The 18,148-nt window shown below is 38.0% G+C and overlaps 7 protein-coding genes across 7 annotated transcripts; 3 read left to right on the top strand and 4 right to left on the bottom strand.

Annotated features, from left to right (window-relative positions):
- Positions 1–1,255: 1,255 nt before the first annotated feature.
- Positions 1,256–3,340, bottom strand: C9374_010134 (uncharacterized protein; the record flags this gene model as incomplete). The annotated part of the gene is made up of 1 exon (XM_044685645.1): positions 1,256–3,340. One exon carries the CDS (start codon positions 3,338–3,340, stop codon positions 1,256–1,258), a length of 2,085 nt encoding a protein of 694 aa, XP_044544304.1.
- Positions 3,341–5,702: 2,362 nt separating this feature from the next.
- Positions 5,703–6,734, bottom strand: C9374_010133 (uncharacterized protein; the record flags this gene model as incomplete). The annotated part of the gene is made up of 1 exon (XM_044685644.1): positions 5,703–6,734. One exon carries the CDS (start codon positions 6,732–6,734, stop codon positions 5,703–5,705), a length of 1,032 nt encoding a protein of 343 aa, XP_044544303.1.
- Positions 6,735–6,867: 133 nt separating this feature from the next.
- On the top strand, positions 6,868–7,851 carry C9374_010132 (uncharacterized protein; the record flags this gene model as incomplete). Its single annotated transcript, XM_044685643.1, has 1 exon — positions 6,868–7,851. One exon carries the CDS (start codon positions 6,868–6,870, stop codon positions 7,849–7,851), a length of 984 nt encoding a protein of 327 aa, XP_044544302.1.
- Positions 7,852–9,016: 1,165 nt separating this feature from the next.
- Positions 9,017–12,019, top strand: C9374_010131 (uncharacterized protein; the record flags this gene model as incomplete). The annotated part of the gene is made up of 1 exon (XM_044685642.1): positions 9,017–12,019. The coding sequence occupies one exon, from the start codon at positions 9,017–9,019 to the stop codon at positions 12,017–12,019; it is 3,003 nt and encodes a 1,000-aa protein (XP_044544301.1).
- A 120-nt stretch (positions 12,020–12,139) lies between these two features.
- C9374_010130 (uncharacterized protein) lies at positions 12,140–15,411 on the bottom strand (the record flags this gene model as incomplete). Its single annotated transcript, XM_044685641.1, has 4 exons — positions 12,140–13,996; positions 14,047–14,227; positions 14,277–14,428; positions 14,488–15,411. The coding sequence occupies 4 exons, from the start codon at positions 15,409–15,411 to the stop codon at positions 12,140–12,142; spliced, it is 3,114 nt and encodes a 1,037-aa protein (XP_044544300.1).
- Positions 15,412–15,568: 157 nt separating this feature from the next.
- C9374_010129 (uncharacterized protein) lies at positions 15,569–16,144 on the top strand (the record flags this gene model as incomplete). The annotated part of the gene is made up of 1 exon (XM_044685639.1): positions 15,569–16,144. One exon carries the CDS (start codon positions 15,569–15,571, stop codon positions 16,142–16,144), a length of 576 nt encoding a protein of 191 aa, XP_044544299.1.
- A 515-nt stretch (positions 16,145–16,659) lies between these two features.
- Positions 16,660–18,138, bottom strand: C9374_010128 (uncharacterized protein; the record flags this gene model as incomplete). Its single annotated transcript, XM_044685638.1, has 2 exons — positions 16,660–17,076; positions 17,173–18,138. 2 exons carry the CDS (start codon positions 18,136–18,138, stop codon positions 16,660–16,662), a joined length of 1,383 nt encoding a protein of 460 aa, XP_044544298.1.
- Positions 18,139–18,148: the final 10 nt, after the last annotated feature.

Below are 18,148 nucleotides of genomic sequence, written 5' to 3'. Positions count from 1 at the left end.
TTGATTCCTTCCATGCTCATATATCTTTTTTTATGGGCTTTCGAAGAATTACAGAGAAAGAGCAACCATGGCCTTCTTCAACAATTCATCACATGTATCACCAAGCATATTTCTCCTTTTCAAATTATTGACCAAAAACTCTGGTTGTTGAGTTAGATGATAGTATATGTAATCTGAAGGTTTCATTTTGGATCCATTATTAATACTGAAGGACGCTCCTTTGCAATGAGTTCATAGAGCACAAAACCAAATCTATAAATGTCACAATGAAAACCAAGAGGCTTTGGTAATTTTCCAGTTGCTTCAGGTGGCATGTATATGCATGATCCAACTGGCTTGTCAGTAAAAATAAAAGGATTACTCAAAGGTAGAAAGCAGCTCATGTCAAAATCGATCAATTTCATACTCAAGTTTTCATAATTAAGAACCAAATTGTCAGGTGTTAAATCCAAGTGACAAACTCGAGCTAAATGAATCTGCTGAATGGCGTTACAAATCTTACAAATCTTAATTGATACCTCAAGAGTGTTTTCCAAACTCTTTGAAAGTGAAAGTCGTTGAGGTAGTTGTGAAAAATTCGTATCAGCATTCAACAATCGAGTGGAAGTTTCATTTCTTGCTGTTCGTGTTCATCACTGCTTGGCTGGTGTAATAAATTCATGTTGTGATCATGGTCCGCTGGTGATGATGAAATTTCATTATTATTTTTCTGCTGATCGATTAACAGATGATTGGTAACTAGCATCATCGCACATAACGTATGAGCAAGAACATTGAATGTTCTTGTTTGAGAAATCATTTTGTTGTTGTTATTACCAGTCCAATTATGAATGAGTTTCCACCATGACAAATCCATCATTAATTTCCATCATTACCGAAAGGCAAGGTACGCTGCTGGTGCTGTGATGAAAAAGCTTTTTAATTATGATGACATTTTTTAAGAGCGAACAGTTCAGTTCACTACAACAACACCAACACCACCAATGAAATCAAGAGAGAGGTAATTATTGGCATCATGAAACATGTTACAGCACCATTGACACTGGTATTTCTTGAGGAATGAGTTGGTGTAATAATTGAAGGACTCACATTCTCAGTGGTCAAGATGAATATTCCCGTACTTTTCACAGAGGCCACAGTGGTATCAACGTTCTCAGTAATCGTACAATCGGATGAAACCTCAAAGGTCTTGGTTGCTTCATTCCAAACTCTACAAACCATGGTATCGGTGGCTTGTAACAACGCTCTGGCATTGCTACTCTTTTTTACAGATAATATACTTGTGCTTTCCATCAACAATTTCAGCCAAACCATTCAGTGTTGCTGCATTGAGCTTGCGATTATAGCCGAGTATTCCCTGAGCAGCTAATCTAGTTGCAGGCATATCAGGAGCTAAGTTTTTGGTATATGATATTAACAATGAGTGGTAGATTTGTTTCAAATTGTCAATGTCGGTTTTGCTGAAAGCGTTTGCTTTTCTTGTTGTCATTCCAGCTTGATTTACACGAGTAAAGAGTGAATCTGCGGCTTGTTTGGCAATATCCAAAGTGCTTGATTCAGTATTGATGGTTCCAGAGGATGAAATTAGTGATGTAGTGTTCAAAAGTTTGGAAATCAAAGTCGAGGAAGTCGAGTCGTGAAGGTAAGCTGAACTACCACTTGCTGTGTTAATAATATCTATTTTAGCTGAGGCACTGTCACTCGTTTCTCCAGAAATAGCCACCTGTTCTTCTACATTTTCAAAATAAGCATTGATATATTGAGATCCAACATCTTTCGTTTGTCGAATAATGTTCGAATCATTGGTTTGAATCGTCTTGAGAAGATCCAAAGCAGCAGTGGCAGTTGATTGCGAGATGGTTCCTTGGGTGGTGGTATTGAGAAGAATGGATCGAGCTTCTTCAGCTGAGGGAGCTGTTACCACAACACTCGTTTCTACCGATGTTGATGCTAATTTCGAATCATAAACAACGGCCTTAATCCTCAACGTATTTCCACTTCCACTACCCACAGGTAATGGGGATGTAATGGATTTTCTCTCCGAGCGATCATTGAGTTGCTTCCAATCTCCAATCCACTGATCATAATAAAAGAATTGATAGGTGAGAGGTAAGTGAGGGTCACTAAAGCCATTAGAACAACCAATGTTGAAAAGGGTTTTGAGAGCTACACCACTGTTGGGACTAATTTCAAACACTCCCTTTGAGGGTGGTTGATTCAAAGTGAAGGTTAGGGAAGTACTACCTGTTCGTGTTGTACCATCGGTCACAGTCAATCGAATGGTGAAAGTACCTGTTAAGAGAGTTTTTGGAAGTTTCAAATAGCTCAGAGTGCACTCGATATCATCCAATGACAAATCATCACTTTCCCACAAATAAGTAGGCCGTGAGACACGATCAATGAACCTGGATAGAAGAACTAAATCTTTCGAAGGATCAACAGCAGTGATGTCAGCAGGTTGAGCTCTATCTGCTTGAGCTGTCACAGAAAAATAATAATCTCCCTCAATTGGAAGTACGGTATAACTTGGTCCAAATACTAAAATTCCATCTCTGAATTTGATGTCAACATTGGCAGCTGAAGATTTGGTCTCATCCATGGTGTAATTCCATCTGGTTAATCTTGGATTGCCATTGTGGCACAGTGGGAATCGAATGTGAGCATTGATTAACTCGAGAGAACCAATATTGACTGTTGGACTCAATCCTTCTTTCAGAGAAATTGTTGGCACAGCATTTCCAATGACATCAAACGAAATAGATTGTTTGGAGAATGTATTGAATGAACTTTGAACTGTTACTTCTACTGTATAGGTGCCTGTTTCAAGAAGTGAAGCATCAAAGGTCATAATCGAGTATTTCCATTGAGAAAAACGTTCATTGAGGAAATAAAGCATATCGCTCGAGGGAGCTGTTGACGCAGACCAAGAATATTGCAATTTTCTACCGTCCAATGTGGCCGAGGCTGAAGCATCCAATACTACTCGATCACATGACGACACAACATTCTTGTCAACAAAGAGAATGGCTGTAGGTTGTGCTGGAATAAATGAACCTGAAGCAACAGGAACGTCCACAGTTGGAGAAGAGTCACCTTTAGATGGATCCTGATAAAACGAAATAACATCTCCAGTGGTCACTGTTGCAAAGGCACCAAGTACAATTTCAAAGGTACCATCTGAAAGTAAATTGCAGTCAGCATCGTCACCACCAATCTTATCAAGACTATCATCGGTGATTAAACTCTTACACTCTATTTGTTTTCTGATTGAGGAATAGTAGGTTCCAACAAGTCTATCTCCATTCGCACTGAAAGTCAACACAGAAGGTAAATTAAACATGCAGCCAGAACCAGACCATGCACCTGAGCATGTGTCACACTTGGCACCAGTAAATCGTTGATAACATTCACAAGACCCATTCCTAGAGCAGACGCCATTCGAAGAGCAATTCAATGCAGAAGTACACAAAATGTCACAATTTTCTCCTACAAAACCAGGAGCACATTTCTCACAAAACCTGCCACCAAAATTACCAGAGCATGTGCACTCGTTATTTAGGCACTCTCCTCGATTGTTACAAGTGATAGCCTTGGAACAAAATTGATTCTCGCATTGAGGTCCATTGAAAGCAGGACTACAGGATGTACAATTTCTTCCATCGTTCCACCTTGGTTCACAGACACAGGTGTCTGGAGCTACACACCGACCATGACCTCCACAAACAGTTGAATTTCTTCACAGAGTGTCTCGTCCTTAATTATGATCAAAAACATTTTCATTTATCAATTATTGTTTCCCATCTTTTCCCTGTGGCAGCGGGTTAGATTGGTCCTTGTTAAAAATATTAGTTACCACTATTTGAAGGAAGTAATCAGCTCCTACTGTTGACCAAACCTATTTTAAAGCTTTGACACTTTTCGAATTGAAGATGAACAAAGATCAACTCTCTCATTTTCTCAACAACATCAAGAAGTTGTGGGAATTATAACAGAAACAACAAACCGTTCGCCCTTCTTCAGAGGCTCCTCGTATTTCAAATACCAGACCCATTGATCCAATCAATCCCAATCTGAGTCATTTTGTGGGTTATCCTCAACTAGTATATGTGTATGAAGGTTCCACTTGTGGTATTCCGATCTGTTGAAAATTTATCTGGCCCATGCAAGAAACTACTCGCTTGATGACTCTCACTACTCTGAACAGAAATTCCGAATAACTTGCTCCCTATTCTTTTCATACTGGTTGAGTCCTGATCTCTAATGTTGTACTTACTTCATTGAAGGCTTTGCATGGTGTTCCCTCCACATGCAACTACATAGTAAGCCTTAACAAAAAATGATAAAAACACCTTTAAAGAAAGCAGCACCAATTCAATACCATCTCAAACAAAAAAACGCAACATCAACTATGATCTTAAACTCTAACGAAACACTTGATCCCGAAAGTATTCAGGTTGAGGTTAGCGAACAAAGCCATTCGGAGCAAGAAAAACATGCGAAAAAGATGAGAGAACTAGAGTTACAGCAGAAGTATCTAGAAATGCAATACCAACAAAACGAAGAGCAAAGAAAGAAAGAAAGGCATGCTAAAGAGATGGCGCAGGTATGTATGAGTAGTTGTTTTTTAGATTTTTATTCAGTTGGCCAGTATATTACTTGCACTGAAATATTATCGTTTATGTGGGGTCTAGTATGGCCAAGTACATCTGCCAAAATCAGTCTACCTCCTTCTTCACGGGAGTTATATCTTGATAAGTGCGATATTGTTCATCCTCAACTTAAAAAGGTTCAATGAACCAGATTGTTTCTTGGTTCAATTACAAAAGAGAAAATAGGGTTGCTCCATCCAATAATGGCAAATAAGTTGTAAATAGTTGTGTTAAATGTAAGTTGTGCTCATTCTATTGTCCGATCTTGAAAACCTATTATTGCATGAAAACACCTTACTTAAACTCCCCCATCAAACAGGTCAGTTACAAGCATCATTCTCGAATGGGTACTTCACTCGCGAAGAGAATTCACACAACGTCATGGATTTTCAACGTTGATGGTGAAATATTTCGCTTCTGCATTTAAACTATTGCTTGATTGGGACATTGGTCTATTTAAATTCAGAACCGATTTATGTGAGTCCTTCTGTAAGTTCCGAATGGTGAAAAAGTTTAAGGATCATTTAGGAGGTCGTTATTCAGATGATTTCATTGTCTGTCTGCAAGTTCTCGTTGGTGGTGATTCATTCTCGTATAACTATAGTCCCTATTTTGAAATGGCCATGCAAAAAGCAGGTCTCAGTGACATTTACAAAATTAATATTTGGGAATTGTTGATCCAAAGAATTTCCAATGTTGCCAACAAGTAATTGGTCGAATTTGGATTTGGGTATGTGAAATGTCAAGCGTAGAGAGTGAGCATCGACAAAGTGTAACAGTAAAACATAATGGTACCAGGTGGAATGCATCACAATTGGGTAATGCTGTTCAAGATGATGACAAGTAGAATAATGTACACTATTATGAGGCATTGAGAATTATTCACCAAATCCTTGAGGTATCCGTAATGTTATGAGCGAAAATTCTAAAGAGATCGAAAGAATATTCATCATTGAGCGAATATTCATTTGCAGAAATACAGCTGTAACCAAAGGTTGTCATCTGTGTACGTTATGTTGTAATGATGGAATTTAGAGAAGTCTGACCTGACTCTCAAACAATGACACACAAATTAATCGATGCAAATGCTTGCATGACATAATTCATCATGTGAGTATCACACAAATTCACGACATGAAAATAGACACGAGGAGCCCGCGTATCCAATCCCATCAAAAATCTCGATTTCAAAAACTCGAGACACTGAGCAGAATCGTGCTCATTCCCAGTAAAGTCAGGAAAAAAGAGTGTAAATGGATAATGGGTCAATTTTTCTTTGAAATCATCTGATTTGGTGAGAAAGAGTACAAGACTTGCTTGAAAGTAATCACTCGACACGACTTGTTGTGCCACCGAGAATGCAATGTCTAAGAGATTCTTTCCAGAGGTGGAATCTAACATGTTGTAATCTGAGAGAGAGACAAAATATAAGACACTATCGACGGCACCTTGAAAAAGAGAAATAAATTTTCTTCGCTCACCTTCTTGTTCGTTGGGATCAATGAATTTGAATCGAATTCCATCGAACTCGGACGTATATTCAACAATGGACTTGAATTTGGATGGACTTGGCATTTTGATTTTCAAGAGATCGACTATGGAAGGTTTCCATGAGGGACGGCTCATCATACTTGCATACTCATCGTTCATGAAATGCATGATATTGTTCATATATCTCACATGATGAGCAGTAAATGTTAAAAATTCATCTTGGTGTTGTTTCAAATATTTCATGAAATTGGCAACACCTAAAGTTAAGTAACCTTGACGTTTTGATATTCGTAATTCAATCTCCAAATGTTCAAATTCGTTCGGAAAGGAAGTATGATACGTATGGTCGTTGTGAATTCGTAATTGTCGATAACAATATAATAAACATTTGACAAGATAGGCCATGACAAGTTTTCGCTGAGTATTTCCATCTCTTGAATCCAAATCATGACGTAACATTAACGATTTGAAAGTCTTCTTTCCAGAATTTGCCGAGCCTAAAATCAGCACGGATCGTCCTCGTTGTTTGAGAACTTGGTCTCTTTGCAAACATTGTTCAATGTGTTGATGTTTCTCGATTTGCATTCGTTTCATTTTTTTCATTCTTGTGTGAACTTTTGACATGAAGAGTAAATGATAGGAATTATGTCAGGGCATCTTGTAACACAATTTTGTTACCGACAAATTGTTTAACAGAAGGTTGTTGAAATGGATCCAATCAAAAAAAATGGGTCAATCATCTTCCACTTCTACCCCCTCGCCTGATCAATCCAAAGATGATGATGTAAAGACCGTTCATTTTGATTTATTCAATACGAGTGATGAAAGCTCCGAGGTCTCTAAACCGTATGATCTTTCTTCACAAGTTGTTGATTATTTTCCTGTGGACAAATTTGAGAATGATCAAGAGCTAAACAAGAAACGAGAATATTTATGGACATTTATGAATGTTTATTCGGGTTGTACCGACATTGCGAGTATTAACTTTAATGGACCACAAGATTTGGTGAATCTTGATAATTATGTGAGTTTTTGTGCTGCCAATGAGCTAAAAAGGCTGCGTGATGGTAAAGGCGTTGATTGCTATGATGATTTAGGCTTGAATGTTAGAAAACATAGATCTCCTAAAGAAATTGATGAGCTGATTGATGACTTGAATTATTGTCTGGAATCCAGTGCTCAGACGAAAGAAGAGCTGTCAAATTTATCAAATGCACGAATGAAATGGACTGAACCAAATACACTTGTTCAACTCATGCCTAAAATTGGACAATTATTGAAATCAAAGCAACTAACACGAGAACATGAAAATGAACCAAGTAATCTACTTGAAACGTATAGCTTTGAAAATAAGGACATGGACAAGAAAAAAGAAATTGCAAAGTATTTGAGTGACACCATCGCATTGAAGCAAACAAAAGCTTACGATGAATGTATGACCAAAGCAAAAGACTTACCAGATCATGAACATGTGACATATAATTGTGCTGCTGAAACTCTTAAATTAGGTTATTTAATGGGATCTGTTGCATGTAAGAAGCAATTATTAGATTGTATTTCCAGAGAAAATCAACCTTTTGGCTATAGTTTGACTGAAACTTCGGTGACCAATTTTATTCGTTGTGCTTCGGAAGTACCATGTTTTGCAGAGCTGGAAGCTATTTGGACTGAATCGAGGGCAGGCCAAACAAGACCGCAAACCCAAAAGTAGAATGGAAACTCACTACGCATTATCTTTCGCATTTGGTTAACAAGACGTCTTGTAATCTGGATTTTTAATTAATTTATTCATTTCTCAATGTTAACATTTGGGCAACAAGAGTTTTATCATCTTTGTGGCTTAATGAAGAAATGCTTAAACTGGTGGTACTCTGTCATCTTTGCTATTCTTGGTGACGTTATTCACATGATGATGATGCACAATATGAAGAGCAAAACTCTTCAATATTCTCCTTCCTTGTGCTAAAACTCTTGAACGCAAACAGGTGTTTTTGACAAAGTCGACTTTCACTTTCCTTCCCCACTCAAAACTGCCAAACTCAAAATTGCAAGTTACCAAAAAAATCTTAGAGAATCTATGTTCCATCATAACACTCAGGGTCTTGGATACAGCCAAAGATTCTCACTATAAGTATAAGCATTCGACTAGTACCATCAACTATTACTACTCGAATTCTTTTTTGAAGACCGGTGATAACACAACGCGCATCATCACCTTCTCTTTATTAGCCGATTTGTGTTGTGCAAGGGACGAACCTTGTTCTCTCACAACCATTTGTGTCTGTGGTGGAGTTCATTACAATTGTTTTTGGATATCGAACGCAAAATTGTCCAAGGAAGAAGCAAGCAGTCCAGCACCACCACCAACGCTCAAAAAATTGTGTTGTTACTTTATTTCCTCCATCAACATCTCTCAGAAGAGTTGATTTACTTGAGAGAGTTTTCCGTCAAGAGTTCCTACGCTAGTCCTTGCTCTGTTTCGGCCGTGAAGTAAAACACATCCTCAACCAAGAGAGATAGATTCATTTTGAACCCGAGAGAGAGAAGTATACTGAAGAACAACTCTCTGCTCTCTCTCTCATTCCCATTCCTAGAGTTCTTTTTTGAAAAAACCGCTGTTCCTGCTCTGACAACTTAAACTGCTTTTTTGTGATGAAATAATATTGTGTTCTGATCATCATCATTGCGCTTTCATCCTTTCATTGATTTCATCACTAAAAACAACAACAACAGTTGAAAACATCCTCGGAATTGTGTGTTATCTTTCGATTCGACAAGACCACTCACTCTTCCAATCATATACCCAACCACACAAGAGCAGTCCGATCGAATACCCAACCCATTCACAGCAAATACTGTTGAATCCTTGCCGTGGCATGAATTTCAATAACAATAACAATTCAACGACTACTCCTCTGGGTTCATCATTGCTTCATGTAGCTTCTACAAGTTTGTTTCACCCTAGCAGCAGCAACAAGAACAACACTATTAGCACTAACCAGATTGTTAATCAAAACAGCAACGTTTATCATTCGACCATGAACCCTTCTCTTTTCTCGTCCTCTCCGTCTCATGCACCTCCTCCTCCTCATCATCATCATATTATTTCAAATACTCATGGAGGAATGATGAATAATACATCGACCAATAGCCATCATCATCATCACCATTCCATCAACACTAGCAGCAACAACAACAACAACAACAACCTTGCAACCTCCACTCCTAACCCCACCACTCCGTATGGATCACAAGTAGGTCAATCCGGCTTTAATTTTCAATCACAAACAACCTCACCATTCTTGCATGCATCATCATCAACGCCAATTCCAACTGGGCCAAACAACCTGTTTCAATTTTCTTCGGGCAGTCATGCATTGAGATCTCAACCTTCGAACACGATGAGTTTTCAAACGCACTCAAATCATCCAACCACAACTTCAAGACTTTTGCAAGAATCGAGTTCTTCTCAAGATGATTTGTTCTCGGTGGACAAGTTCTTTAGACATTCAACTGTGGATCGAACCACAACGCCAATTCCAACATTTCAACAACAACAAATTTCAACAAATTCTGCTGCTTCCAGACCAACAACAATGGCAAGTTCGGGAGGACCACCAATGAACCCTAGCAACCACAACAACAACTTTTCGCCACCTCTTTCTTCTCAGTGGTCTCACAATTATGTTGCATCGTCAACAACATCTCCACGGCAGCCAACAAATCAAACATCGGACATGATGAACCATCATGGCATGATCATGGATCATCAGAGAAGAACAATGACCAGCAATTCTCAACTCGTGAACAATTCTCTTCTTCTTCCTTCACAGCCACATGCATCACAACCATCACAGCAGTTATCTTCTCACAACCTTTCTGTTGTAAATGAAGAAAAATCTCAGATTGGCGCCAATAAGAAGAGCAAAAAGAAGAATAACCAAACCTCAAGCAATCTCGAAATTGGGCAACAACCTTCTCAAGAAATTCATGAGCCAACATCGACTACAATGCCCAATCCATCTGCAAAACCAAAGAAACAAGTCGCCAAAGAGAGTAGTACTACTAGCAAAACTGTCTCATCTGTGAACAATCAAGGAAGTATTAAGGTCACTAGAAATATCAGTGCTGAACGTGTTGAAAATCCAACAGAACCTGTCGAGTTTCCAATTGATGGAGTTCTCTATGCCTACAATGTGGCAGATTGGACAGATAAGAATAGTTTTTATGACAAGATTGCTTACTCGTTTGGAACTCCATCGACTCAGAAAAAAGTGCATTGTGCTTATTTGAATTGTAAAGTTATGCATTACGAAAGAACATGCCAGGGAGTCTATTATTGCCCTCATACCGATGGTGACGACTCAGACCATTGTATTGTAAGACCATGTAGACTTCGATTTCACACCTGTCAAAAGCATAACAATACTACTCTCACAAAGAGTGGCAAATGTCCCTTCAAGTTACACTTTTATGTGCCGCTCGAAAAGGATGACAATCGAAGATTATTGCTCTGTATCGGTACTCACAACCATCCACTTCTATGTGAATCTGATGCAGCTGCCATGAATTCTGGTATCACTATGGGAGAAAAGAAATCAAAGATCAACAATGTCGCTTCGAGTGGTAGTAGCACTGTGATGATGCCATCCACACAGGACGGCTCTAGTACTTCTCAACGAAAAGTAGCACCTAAAAGAACTCGAAAGGAAAAACAACCTCAAACAAATTCTTCTAATACTGCTCATGCTTCTACGACTCATCAAAATTATCCACAACCAACTCAGAATACTCCTACGCAAGGAATGACAATGTCACAACCAAGTGGATACTCTTCTGTGAGTGGCAACACTAGTGGTCAGCAACCTTATTATTCGAGCTCAACAGCGAATTTAATGGAAGAACAAACTTCTCTTAATGGTTCCAATACACCGACGACGAATCATGCTTCTCATCATCACCCTCTCAATTCGTCCACGAACTCCAATGTTGCTGCCATGAGTCCTCCTCCAAGCGTAAAGACCTTAACTCGTTCAACTCCACCGAACATGTTGAGTGGCAGTGGTGGTCATCATCAGGGGCATCATGGTTCCAGTAATACTTATAGTGGGTCTTCAAAAATCATGTCGTCCTCAACGCCACCACTCCATGATCATACTCAACAATATAATACATCCCCAACGAATCCATCTTCACAACTTTTGGGGACTTGTCAAAAGTCAACCATGAACTCATTCGGTGGTAGTGGTGCTATGGGTGGTTCAGCTTCCAAGATTCCTCCTGCTGCGTCCTTGACAACGACGACCACAACACTCTTACAACCAAGTGATTATTTGCAGCATGTGGCCAAACCTCCTTCCTATTCACTCAATAATTACAATAAGGATGTTGATATTACAAGAAATCCACACAACTCGGTGCAATCCTCTCCAACAAGTTTCATGTCTGCTTCAAGTCCATCTCTGTATAGATTTTCTCCAAATTATCCATTGCCATCATCAAGTACGAGCTCTCCACATCATCACTACTCACCTCATCCTCCCAGAATTAATTCAAGTCCTTTATCGTTGACAAGCCCTTCTCCTCTGAGTGGCCTCTATCATCCATCTCCAACTTCACAATTTCCGCCACTGCCAACACAGAGCTCTCCTTCATTATTTTATGAACAAAACAACGCATATGGTGGCGTACGAAATCCGTCACCTCATGCGATTGTGTACAGAGGCGGCAATGAAGACATGGATGGCGTGAATGCTAGAAAACGAGAGCGATTGGATGGATCTTTTGACGCACAGAAGAAGGTCAAGACAGACTTTATCGATGAACCAACACCCAATATCAATCTGCCACCCATCATGTACCCAAGTTCTGATTTTTAAAACAAAGCTATATTCAATAATAAACTCATAACCCTTAATATAGTTCTAATACCTTAATGAACCCGCTTAGTTATGACAGACGTAACAAGCAACAAATTCAAATGAGCAAGGCAGTTTCTTTTAATTAAAAGAAAAAGAATCAAACATGACCTCGACTTCTCGTGTGCTTACAGGCTTGCATGTAGGATACGCTTCGTTAATAATGTTCTCAAACCTCTCATATTTGGAGACAAAGAACTTCCTTAATCGTGACCATACTTCCTTGTGGAGCACTTTGGGGCCTCTTTCCTCAATAGCTTTTGGAATTTTGTAGGAGGAGTCATCAATATTTTTCTGACCAATGTGCTTGTCCATTCTTTTGAAGATACTGTCAATACCTTTTTGCATGACTTGATGATCGTATTTCTTGATAAGTTCTTTGACCTTTGCCTTTGAATATTGTGTTTGATAAATAATATCTTCTTTTGAAGTGGTTTTGATACAGTCTTCTAAACCATCAATGAAATGAAATAAATATTCAAATTTAAAATTAATCATCCACAAAATATATCGTCGACAGGACTCTTCGAAGCGTTTCTTTGCAATTTCGTTGTGCTTGACCAATTCTTCATTTTGACTCAAATTTGGTCTCTTATTGAGAGAGTGATAGAAATACGAATAATTCTTCATTCTAAATGCGTCACTATGCTTCTCATTGGTTTGAGCTAGTTTTTCGATAGAATCAAACATGGCACTGATAATTTTCAGGTAATCAGTGGTAGCACTGGATCGAGCAACGCTCATGTCAGAAAAGTTTGTTAATATACTTTCAAATCGATCGTTAAAGTAGGAAAATTTGGCAATAAAAGGAACCACATGAATCTTCTTAATGGTGCATTTGAATTCCTGAATGGATTCAATTTGCTTGGTAATAAACTTTTGAATAATTTCTTGAATAAGACCTTTCACAAATATCAAAAATTCTGTAATGTAAGTACTCTTTCCATTGTACGTTCTGAACTGTCTCTCGGCTGCCAAACTCATTGACAAGGAGTAGAATCGGTCAGTATTTTTCTTCACATAGTTTGTTATGGATACAAGATCATCATTGATGTCCTTAAACATTCGCTCCATCATGATGTAAATTTCAGATCGTTGTACAATTTGATCAGTAGCAGATTTTGAAGCACCATTTTGAGCAGACTGAGAGGAAGTAGCCGTGTTGGTGTTAACATCGAGAGATGTCTTTCCTTCATTTGCATCATTATCTTCATCTCTTTGCGCATTTGATGTTGATTCAAAGGATGGATTAGTAATTTGAACTTCTTCAGTTGCGGTATTCATGATGAAAAATTTTGCAATGTGATTTTGTTCTTGGAACATGGTACTACAAATGGTGTTAAGGCAATAGGCATACAGGGTGTCGACACGTGACGAAATGTCTGATTGTTGTTCTTTCACATATTCAATGATTTCATCATCAAAGTCTTCTTCTCCATCTGAAAAGTCAATTTCAGTAGCCATGGTCATTTCATCGTCATCAATGGATAGAGTCGTTTTGGAAGAGTCTGTATTATTATTCGAAGTTTTTGCGGCTGGCATTCTAACAGATACTCTTTTTGCATGCTTGGTATCCTTAATGATCTTTTCGTTGAGCTGAGTGCTTTTGGTTCCCAGTAAAAATGTTTTTGTGACCTTATTTTCCTTATTGGATTTAATAACCTGTTTCGTGTCATGTATGAATAAGTGAATTTCTTTTCGATAGAGCGGTGCTACAGCCTTTGTGTATTTCAATAGCAGCATGTCGAGAGGTCTATCTAGCATTTTATCTTTCTTGATCTTTATCAGACTGAGAGAAAATTTACCGTGAGATTCTCGCATCTTTTGTTTCAGCATTTCAAGAAGTTGATGATCTTTAACGGCCTCTTGAGTTGAATGAACACATTCCATGAGAATAGAGTATTTGCTTAGGTCTCTGTGAATGGTGTCTTTGTGAAGCTACATGATGTGAGTGATAAATTTGAAAAAGAATGTGTAAACTCACTTACCTGAATGATATCTCGATGGTAGCTGTTGTAGTTGACTGACTTTAGGTCAATCACATATTTAAAGCTCTTTCCTGTCTGCTTGAACATTTGAGATGCCAATTTCTTAAAATATTTTCTCATGTACACCTTGTATCGATTTACAAAATTAAATCTCAAAATTTGGAAGTATTTGATTCGTTCTCTAAGTCATTGGAGGTTAACAAATTGGACATGTAGAGAGTAGTACTCACCTTACTGCTACCATGTCATCCATGCCATCTTGAAACTTTTCATTCAGAGAATCTTGTAATTTTTGAACAGCATCATTAATCTTGCTTATTTTCCCATCAAATTCATCATTTTGAATACTTTGAACATAGGAGTCATCGAATTCAAGAGTGTGCTATTCGAAAGTACAGGATAAATAACATTAGATTGCAGCTAGTGTCCAACACAACTTACAATTAATTGGTCAATCTCATCAGACAAACATTTGAGATTTCTCGCCTGTACCTCCATATTGTTGTTCTCAGATTCAATTTGAACAATATCTTTCTGCATGAGCATGAGTTTCTTGTTGTACCGTTCCAGCCAATCATTCATTTCTTCCAATTGCCCCTCCACATGATCTAGTTGACCTATAATACGTTCCCATTGTTCTTGTTTTTGTAAAATTGCGTGAATGTTTTCTCGTTCATAGATTGCAAGTCTTTGATTTAATTGGGAGGACACTAACTTGGCATCGCTCATATCTTCATTAAACTGTTCGAGAACCTTTCTCATAATTTTCTCCTCTTCCTCAGTGACCAAATCCTTCTGGGACACATCACCAATTTCGTCCTTGAACAAATTCTCATCATCATTTTCTTCCTCTTCCATTATATATTCCGAGAGCTCAGCCAAATTTACATTTTCAAGAACTGGCTCCGTTCCGAAATTCTCTCTACACACTTGCAGTAACTTGGATATAAAAATGTTTTTTTGCTCTGTTCCTTCACTAATAATTCTAAAAGGCTTTTGATGATTGGTAAAGTGGAGAATGAATTCAACATTACTCTCATCACAACCTTCAATTTTGGCCAATCGTTTCAATTTATATGTTTTGTCAATGTGAAAGGTTCCTTCTTTGTCTCTTTTAATCACCAAAAGATGTACTTTGAAACCCTTCTTCTTTTTAGAAGTAGTGATCATCTTCTTTTTAGTCGTTACGCAAACGATCCGATCCTCTAACACTCGTCCCTTCTTTTTATCCATCTGTACATGTTGAACGTTAATGACCGAAATTAATTGTTCTCCACTCGCTATGGCAAACAATTGTTGAATCAATTCCTTCCATAGCTCTTCATTCCGAATTGATAAATTATTATTGCTTGATGATGAAGACATTTTTTTGTGTTGATAAATGTTGCAAAGGATATCATTGATGGAAAATCCATATCATATTGCTGATGACATTAGATTCTTTTGAATTATCATATTTACAGGTCAATATTATGTTATCCTGTGTAAAAAAGGGTCAACAACAAATCTTTACAACAAAAAAATGTCTTCATCATCCACAGCAAACAACACCTCATCTGCTCCGCAAGTATCTTCTTCGGACGAAGGTACTACTACTTCTATGGTGCAAAGAATTTCTCAAACATTGATCAAGCCAACGTCCTTGGTGGTTGTTTCTATTGCTGCTCTGGGTGCGGCTTACTTTGTGTACAAGTCATTGAGAAAGACTAAAACAAGTTCAATCACTGGTGATGAATATAGTGATACTTCTTCTGATGAAGAGTCTGATGAGTCCGAGGAAATGGAGATGAGAGATTTTACTTTGGAAGAATTACACAAACATTCTAGTACCAGTCATAAACAATTTGTGAGTGTGATGGGTAAAGTTTATGACGTCACAGGAAGTGGCTTTTACGGACCAAACGAAGCTTATTCCATCTATGCCGGACATGAAATTGGCAAGGCTTTGGCATTGAATGATGTATCATCACAACATTTGGATCAATTTGATGTGAGCGATTTAACAACGCAACAAATGGAGCACTTAACTTCAATGATTGAACATTTTGAAATGAAATACATTTGTGTTGGTACTCTCAATGAATGGGCCCAACATTAATACGCTTTTTGCAACGATTTAATTTATTCCCAAGTATGGAATTAATATAGTTGAACAACAGTTTATTCAATTTGAACCTGTATTTTGTACATTCTTAAACAAATTCTATGAGTTTGTATCCCACAACTCCAGAGTTAAACAATGGATAGGCAAGAGGGGCTCAGCAGCTTGATATGTTTCTAAGCAGCCATGTATGTGCCTGTATGGAGCAAATATCTTCATCGTCATTCGTTGTATAGTGCATTTCATGTGTTCGCTCACACCAAAACGCTCTCACTGCTTCTTCGTTTAGTCTTCCAAGATAGAAATGGGTTGGTGCAGTTTTTAGCTCGATAGGTGACCGCTATTTCGATCCTTCTCTCCCAAAATGAAGATGCGATGTTTAAGTTTGTTAGCTCAGCTCGCTTTCTTTTGGAATTGCAAACAAAAAGGACACATCTGAACATCTTTAAATTTTTCAATCAAGACAGAAATTCCATGTGACACAAACTCGTTCGAAATTATAGACCATTGTCTCAGTCACAAATCAAGGTTCTAATTGAAATATCGCTCAATATTGGATTGTCCACTTTTTCTTTGAGTTTGTTGACAAAAAATTGTAAATGAAATTGTCTCACATGAAATGTTCTTTGATAAATAAACGCGTGCCATGGTCCTAGAGCTACCTCCTCGTTAAAATATTGTTTGGCGTGAACCCACAAGCTCGTAAATACAGTTTGATATTCTTCCTTAAATAGTGGAACTGTTCTCTCAGAATTTTCTATAAACGTGGAATACACTTCACCGAAAAATATCATGTCATTTCGTGTCGTGACACAAGTACAAGTAGATCCACAACAAATGGATAAAACGGGTGCTTTGAGTGGTATTTTGAAAAATTCTTCAAGATTCTCCACATCGTTGGGTGAGCATTGTCGGAAATTATTTAGCCCCTTCATAGATTACATGCCATGAATATCAGTGGTATATAAATATACACACATATTGCGTTGGGACATTTTCAAGACATACTAAAAACTACTACATACCCGAACAAAGACAAGTCCATTGTCAAGTAAGAGAGCCACATGTGCAAATCCTGTTTCAATGGCCACAATATTTCCGTCAGCTTCAAATCCTGTTGTGACGCGAGTCACTGTTTTTTCAGCACATGAATGAAATCCAAAAGTAGCACTACCATGGTGCCAAACGTACAACCAATTATTCGTAAGAACGAACAAGAATAGTGTGCGGCAATAGCATCTCATGAATTTGATGTTTGCCGGTTTTTCAGGAAATGCAATCTTTGTGAGCTTATCTTCATTGATGGTCCCATCCTCTTTGAGCCATGCAGAGTTCTTAGTTTCAAGAGCTACAATGTCATCCTGCCAAATGTCATTTACAAGAACGATAGACGACATGATTCCACTACCAATACACCAGGCATAGCTCTTGTGAGGAATAATAAATGGAAAAAGTTCAACCTTGCCCACGTCATACAAGTACAATTTTCCATCCATCATTTCAAAAAGAACGCAATTTGCATTGTTGCAAATAATTTGTTTCATTTCTCGTGAGTCTTGAAATGATGTTTGACATTGTGGTGCATTCACCTTGTTATTATTGATACCTTTGTGTTGTCCAATTTGAGTACACATTTCAAAATTAAAATGTTTTTCAATCATGCTCTGAAACAACCTCTTGAATGAAATCTTTTGGAATGCACTCGAGTTTTCACTGTCTGTGTGAGCTTGAAGAAAAAATTGATGTTCGTGTCCACTCAAAAACAAGAGGCTGTAGGGAATATATTCTCCTCCAGCACAAATATAGGAGATGTTCAGAGGATCATCATCTAAAGTTGAATGTTCTTCCATGTTGTTTTCTTCCTCTTCTCTGACATTATACTTTCGGATCGATGGTGGCTTGTATTCAAATTCTTCAAAACGATCGTCCACTGTGTGATTCTCATTCAGGCCTGACAATTGCCACTCTCCACAAAAGTGAATTCGACTCATTTTTTTGCTT

Source organism: Naegleria lovaniensis (genome assembly GCF_003324165.1).
Source record: "Naegleria lovaniensis strain ATCC 30569 chromosome Unknown tig040, whole genome shotgun sequence".
Classification (NCBI taxonomy): Eukaryota; Heterolobosea; class Eutetramitea; order Acrasida; family Naegleriidae; genus Naegleria; species Naegleria lovaniensis.
This window is presented reverse-complemented; position numbering and strand designations above follow the sequence as displayed.